Source organism: Fragaria vesca, linkage group LG2 (genome assembly GCF_000184155.1).
Source record: "Fragaria vesca subsp. vesca linkage group LG2, FraVesHawaii_1.0, whole genome shotgun sequence".
In the NCBI taxonomy this organism is placed as follows: domain Eukaryota; kingdom Viridiplantae; phylum Streptophyta; class Magnoliopsida; order Rosales; family Rosaceae; genus Fragaria; species Fragaria vesca.
This window is the reverse complement of record NC_020492.1, coordinates 26,922,724-26,929,876: the sequence shown is the minus strand read 5'-3', so window position 1 is coordinate 26,929,876 and position 7,153 is coordinate 26,922,724. Positions and strand designations below refer to the sequence as shown.

Genomic DNA, 7,153 nt, shown 5'->3' with positions numbered 1-7,153 from the left:
CTCTCTCTCTCTCTCTCTCTCTCTCTCTCTCTCTCTCTCTCTCTCTCTCTCTCTCTCTCTCTCTCTCTCTCTCTCTCTCTCTCTCTCTCTCTCTCATTTTGTATGAAACCTAGCTAAACCTAATGATGATGGCACCATGACAACATTCTGAGTCACTGGCGCGCGCTCTGAAATTCGATCGATGATTTAAAACAGTGCAAGTCCTCATGCATGACGCACACTTCTTTCGTAATTGCTTCGTTTCTGTTTCTTGAAGCAAGCGGAACTGGAAACTTCCTCATGCATGCATGCTTAAATGGAACTACGTTTACAAGATAAACGTACATAGTAATTAACATGAATTTGGATACTAATTAAATTACTAATAAGGCAGAAAATATATAGAAAGAAGAAAAGAGAAATTAATTAATGTCCTAAATATCTCTTTTAAATCAATAGACTTAATTCATTCCATAATACAGAGAGAGAGAGGCAGCTAGCTCTCTCGATCGATCTCTCTAGCTGGCTAGCTAGCTACTACATACGTACATTCATACATCCTTAATTTTTGAATCATAACTAATTGATGATCAGAAGGATGAGAAGTGATTTTGAGAAGGCTGATGAACCATTTGCAAGTCCGTCGTTGTTTGGCACGAGTTATCGTCACTCATCATGCTCCTGCATGCACAGATAATTAATTATCGGTGTTAGTTATCAGATATTTTCAAGTAATTAACCCTAATTATCTAGGTCAAACGACGTTGTACTTCAACAAAAGCACATATAACTACTAGTAATGTACGTTATCATTGTATATGGGTTCAGTAAACCTTTAGTAAATTAAGAAGATATAGTAAACAGTAAATAGCTATGCAAGTCTTACTCTCGTGGTCTTGATGCCCAAAGAGAACTAAGTGCTCTCAATCTTCCATAGTACTCGCCGATTACCAGAAAGCACCGCGCTGCTTGGCGAACTGTCAATATCCGGCGCAGCTGGTGAAGGGTTTGCTGTCTCAAATTATCAGCCTAAGTACACACAATCAAGACAAGCAAATAATCAGTTGTTAAATAAAAAAAAATGCCAAAAATATCTAATTATACAAACTCTGATGAGGAAATTAAACAAGAAGCATAATGTAAAAGTTGCAATTCATGGGTCCCTAGTGAAAGGGCCATAGGCAACAAACCTTTAAACATTTCAAATAAGGATTTGAAATTGGGAAGAAGAAAAAAGAACTTGTTTCATCAATGGATTTGGACTATTCCATTCCAATCATAGATTAGAAAATAATAGACTAGATAAATCAATAAATCTATAAAAATATAAATCAGTAGATAGGTATAGCTGCGGTTTTCATTTCAACAAACATCACACTCAGACCTACCTCTGAAAGGAACATGTAGGATGGAAAAACCACACCAGAAACCCTAGCTAGTTTTTCAGCAGATTGATTGACAACTTAGCTAAAAAGAAATACTCATCCAAACCCAAAATTATGGATGCCTAGCTATATGATAATCCGATCATACAAAAGCAATTTGCGAAGGAACGTGTCAAGCATGTAGAGGATGTGATCAATCTAAGCCAGCATCTGTCTCAAATTAAGTTTTGACCAAGAGCATGAGAGTGACAACTCAATCGACCATCGATAAGGATATTCATGATCATCAAGACCTTAAGGGTTAGATGTTTACGTATATGTTCAAAGGTATACTTCAATCTGGGTTTGTTTATGTAGTAATAGAGGTTCAAGCACTAAAAGTCAATTAAAATGTTAAATCAAGGGTGATGTAAGAAAATGAAAGCTCCTTTGGATTCTTACCCTTCTTCTATTATTTCAGGTGTAGGTTAGAGAATATGGCGGCGCAAGCCAAGACATAAGGAATATATAGGATCAAATAATAGACTACAAAGAATCAGATCAACCACCATGTTCATCTAGTTACCTACCCAAAATTTATCTTAGAATTTCATTAGAATATGTTTGAGAAAAAACAAATAATGGACGCGGATGACCGACAATTGTTGATATATAAACACTCAACAGAAAAGGGCGACTGGAATATCTGCATATTCGTCAAGCAAGATTATTGAAAATTTTGAGAAAGCTAGGTGGATTAGTCTGTGTAAGACTAATGTTCCATCCATATGTGTTAGTCAATTCTTGTCTGCAATATGAGTTAGGACCACTTCGAATAACGCTTTTGAAAATCCACCTGAATTTGACATATGCTAAAACTTTGCTCACGACCAGCTCTTACTGTCAAGCTTGAAATAGACACCAGGTTTTACTAGCTCTCCACAATTTTATATATATAAAAAAAAAAAGCACCAGTAAAATACTAAAATTGGCCAGTAATCACCTTCTTGGATTCACAATAACAAAGTAATGCTTACTATGATGAACTGGTTTAAATTTACCTGTCGAACAAAGCCATCAAGATTAGTGAGCTTGCCCAGAGCCACGGCCATCTGTTGCATGCCGTCTATGACTGGTCCACCGGCGATGGTGTCGATGAGAGACTGATGAAGCTGGTCTAGGCCTTGGGTGAGAGCCTCTTCAGCCTGTTGTGATGAATGTTGGAGGCTGCATATCCCCATCACTTGCTGTTCAGTTATTGGGTCTAACTGTTGTGTCAACATCTGATTATACATGAAACAAAAAGAAAAAAGACAAGAAATTAAACATAATTCAGTCGCTCGTAACGGATTAATAATATCAAATCATCTCTATACACTCTGTATGTATGTACATTGTACGTACAATAGGATTTCAATGCTAGAGGAATCACATTTTTGGACCACATTAGAGTTTTACAGGACCGCTTTATAAATATTAAATAACGATACGTGGAACCTACCCTGTATCTAATATGGTCCGCTTTTAAATAGATTATTTTTGAATATTTTTACTGAAAAAAAGTTCGTATAACACCACCATAGTAATATACCATTTATCATTGAAATGTGGTTTTGAAATAATTAAACCTATCCATAAACTCAAAAACTTAGTTATATATATACCTTGATGAGGTCAGAAGGTCTAAAGCCACCCATCCAGAGGAAGCAACGCTCAGCTTGAGACGCCCACAACCCAGTTATGAGATGGAACACATCAGACTTAGCAGCCACTCCTTTGAGCTGGAAAATCTCATCATAATGAGAAATGTAGCCATCCACAACGATTCGGAGATCGTTGTCCGACAAATGTGCCTGCAGTCCGGTTCGCAACTCCGACATGTGACGGTGGTCGTCTTCTAGCCATCTTGCATATTCCATATCAAATATTGCAGCAGCTGCAAGTCAAAAAACAAAAATAAGTATTTTCTAAATAGTTGTTAAATAATTATACAAAATGACCTCATGTACTGACCAATTTTATGGCTGGTGCAGGAAGTTAATTAGATAATTTCAGAGTACGTTTTGTATTTATTTCGTGTAAAGGATAAGAGTTCAGTAACTAGGTGAAACAGTACGGGAAACGAATAATTAATGCATTGCGCAGATAAAAAGTTAAAATCCAGGTTAGAAAAGGCCAAACATCCCTGCATAGTCAAATATATATGTATGTAAGACAGTATGTACCAAAATATATACTGAAAATTTGGGAAAAAGTAACTTGGTCAATTTCATCATTGTCTCTGCCAAATGAAATTAAATTCCTAAAAAAATCATACTTGAAAATGATGATAGCAAGAACAAATTCAAAAAAGAAATGTTGATGTAGTCAACTTTGGTTTTTGTTTACTGTTTCTTTTCTTACAAAATAAATAGCTTTCCCATTTTCAGCCATGTCTCTTCTCATTTTTCTAGACTGATCCTATAAGTTTAACTAATGAAGAAGCTTAATTACCTGAGCTGATATTGCCAAATCCACCGCCACAGCCACCCATCAACAATCCCTGGTAAATAACAATATTCATAATCATTTACAAAGTAATAGTAGAAAGAAAGAAAAAAAAATACAAATTTAGCTAGGTAGATGATAATTACCTGAGCACGAGCTCTTTGAAGATCTTGTTCAAGCTGTGTGAGCTTGATCCTACTTGATTCTAGCTGTTGCACATAAGCCTGTATATTGATATTGACAAGGAGAGAAAGAACGAAACATTTACTTTAGTGGGCATACACTGTAAGACAAAAGGAAAACACAAAGGAAAAAAATAGTGCAAGCTAAAGGTGCTTGAAATGGAAATCTTTCGAGTCTGGAAAATGACATTACCTTTTTCCTCAGGCGGCTCTTTCTCGCAGCTTCTCGATTTTGAGCTAAGCGCCTCAGAGTCTGAACAAATATGCAACTTAGTTAGTTTAAACATGGATAAATGAGATCAAAACAAGAAGAACAGTGTGAAGTTAACCTTAGCATCAAGCTGTCTGTTCTCTGAGGTAGAACCAGCTCCCTTCCTCTGAAACATCAAGAACATGAATAAGAAACACACAGAGCTAGATTCTTTGATAAATGAATGGGTTACAAAGTGGAATATATAATGTAAACGAAGGTTGGGTGGCATGCATCTGTGTTTGGTTGCATGCAGGAAACAAGATGATAAGAATTTATTTAGTTTAATGACTCAAAAAAGTAGGAGGAAAAGAAAAATATCTTTTGCTTATTTTGTTAGCAATGATTTGAGTTGGGAAAAAAGAATAAGAAAACTGTTTTGTGACTATTGTGCTAATTATTCCCCTACTGTTGATGCTTTGGAATAGACATGCATAGTGAAGATTTCTCAGAAATCAAAACATAATGATTAGTGAAGAGGAGGGCTCACAGAATTTTTGGGAAACATTTCAGATTTGGGTTTTGTAAATTTTCAAAAAGCTGAGTTGTGTAAGGCTAAAGAACAAGAAGTCTTGGTAGAGTTATAGAGAGGTAAGTAAGGTGAACTGGTGAAGTGGGTCATTATTATTGTTATAAAAAAACCACTGTGAAGATTCTCTTCTCACTTTGGCTTTTCTTTTTGTGTACAAGGACTCATTCTCTCTCTTTGTGTCAGACATTTTTTTATCAGAAAATCATTCAGAAATCAGGTAAACTCTGGCTTTGCTTGATTCTCTGAGCAGTTGGGATCTGTGCCCCTTTGTGTCATGAAGATATGCCACAGAGAAGAGAGAGGTAGATAAAAACAGTAACAATATCCAGAAAAGATGCCAACTTTCCTCCCCAGTTTTGGGTAATATAAGAAAAATCAAAACTAAACAAAGAGTTTAACTTAAGGAAATTAAAGTAGAGTTAGAACCTTTTCATGATTTGGTTTTGGAGCTGACTGGCCTTTTGATGCTTCTGCTGCTCCTGTTGCTACTGTAGTAGCTCTTGTGGTGTCACTAATTGCCATGTCTTGCTGTAGCTGCTGCTGGAACTGTAGATGATTCTGATCCAAAGCCTGGTGCTGATGATGATGATGGTTTGAAGAAGATGCTAATTTACTTATGGGGGATTCTGGCTCCACCTGGGTCTGATCTCCTTTGCTTGTAAGAGTGGTGGTGTTCACCTGTGATCCTGAGTCTGTGCTCTCCCCTCCTGCTGACTTTGAACTCCCCTGCATTACAAAACAAAATGAAACAGATAAGAACTCATGATCACAATAATTCAGAGGAAGAAATCAAAGGGCTTTTGAGATATGGTCAAAGATTAGAGGGAGTACTACTCTTGGGGTTTGGTGGTATCTCATTGGCCAAGAAGGGAACATTTCCAGAGTTGCTGCAGGTCTTCCTGTGAATAAAGCTGCAGGGAATCACAAAAGCATGAGTTCAAAATCTCTCAGACCATCATCACCAAAACGATAAAGATTGCTATTTTTTTTTTCTTTTCATATTTTTCTTCCAAAGCCTGAAAATGGGGAGAGACCTAATCCTACTTTTGTGCAGTTATGGAGTCAGTAAGTAAAAATCATCATCATCATGCTGAAGAAGAAGCTTTCCATTTGTGTATCTCTGCTTTTGAGAATCATTACTACTGTAACCCCTATCGGGCTAGACATATTCAAACTGCTTTTTTACTCAAGAAGTTGGTTTATCAAACGTCACATAAATCAGAGAAATGATGCTAGAAGTTAATAGGAGAAAGCATACGTGCTTGAGCTTCTTCATTTCTAACTTGACGAGCAATTGCTTCTTCTAGCTCTCCAAAATCAAAAGTAGATCCTTCTTGATTTCTACTAACAAAGAACAAATAGTTCATTAAACCCCATGTCAGAAATGAGTTAATGAAACTGATGGAAAATAATCTTAAAACCAGAAACTTTTTGAGAAGAAAAAATTGCAAAAATGATGACAGAAGAAAACAGAGACAAAGATTTCGAAAATGGAAGGAGTTTTGGAAAATGGAAAAAACCCAAGTGGGAATTAGTCTAAAAAATTGAAGTTTTGAAAAGAAGTTTAGAACTTGGAGATGAATCGTACAGGAAACTTGTGGAAGGAGCATTAATTCCATGAAGAACAGTAGCATAAGGAACATGGTGATTCGAAGAAGAAGGACCCGAGTCTGAAAGACCTGTATCTCCAACAACTCTGTGACTCGCCGCCATGCAAGACTTTCTCAGCAGACCATTTTCATCTTTGTACTCCAAGAAGAAGCTGGAATCGGGACATGTAGCAGAAATGAAAGCCATGAATAACAACAACACAAAGCTAGCTAGCTACCAGTTAACCTGATTTTTTTTTGTTGCTCAGTTAACTAGAAGAAACAGAGGAATTTCACTTCTTCTCTGTTTACCTCGATCAATTCTCTTTGGCTTTGAGATTCTTAGGCCAAACTCTATATGAAGAAAAGATAGAGCTTGGAAAATGAAAGAGACATAAACCCAAAGAAAAGCAGCAAAAGATCAAAAGGGCTTTGAACTTGAGAGCTTAGCTTTCTTGTCGAAGTATATAATCTCAGAGGGTACCCCAGTCCTTCTCTCTCATTTATGTCTCTCTTTCCCTGAGGAGGTCTCTATCTCTTTCTTTCTCTGCTTCTCTATGAAGAAAGCTAAATGATTATAAGTCTGTTTGGGTCTGTGTCCCTAGTAAATGTTTATCAATTTTTCAAACTCATCCTTCCTCTGTAGGTACAGAAAATCTTGTCCTTGCAGACATGCCTCTCAGGCCTCTCTTGGCTGTAGCCTGTGGGGTTTGAAACAGAAATTCAAAGCTTATTTATTTTTATTTTTTTATATTCTCATTATAAAAACC

General features: G+C 36.6%; 1 protein-coding gene across 1 annotated transcript; it reads right to left on the bottom strand.

Annotated features, from left to right (window-relative positions):
- Positions 1–410: 410 nt before the first annotated feature.
- On the bottom strand, positions 411–6,897 carry LOC101309994 (TGACG-sequence-specific DNA-binding protein TGA-2.1-like). The gene is made up of 12 exons (XM_004291556.1): positions 6,383–6,897; positions 6,053–6,135; positions 5,629–5,705; positions 5,221–5,520; positions 4,342–4,389; positions 4,206–4,265; positions 3,977–4,054; positions 3,837–3,885; positions 3,008–3,279; positions 2,405–2,626; positions 866–1,008; positions 411–660 (listed from the first exon to the last, which is right to left on the bottom strand). Exons 1-12 carry the CDS (start codon positions 6,589–6,591, stop codon positions 570–572), a joined length of 1,632 nt encoding a protein of 543 aa, XP_004291604.1. The 5' UTR covers positions 6,592–6,897; the 3' UTR covers positions 411–569.
- Positions 6,898–7,153: the final 256 nt, after the last annotated feature.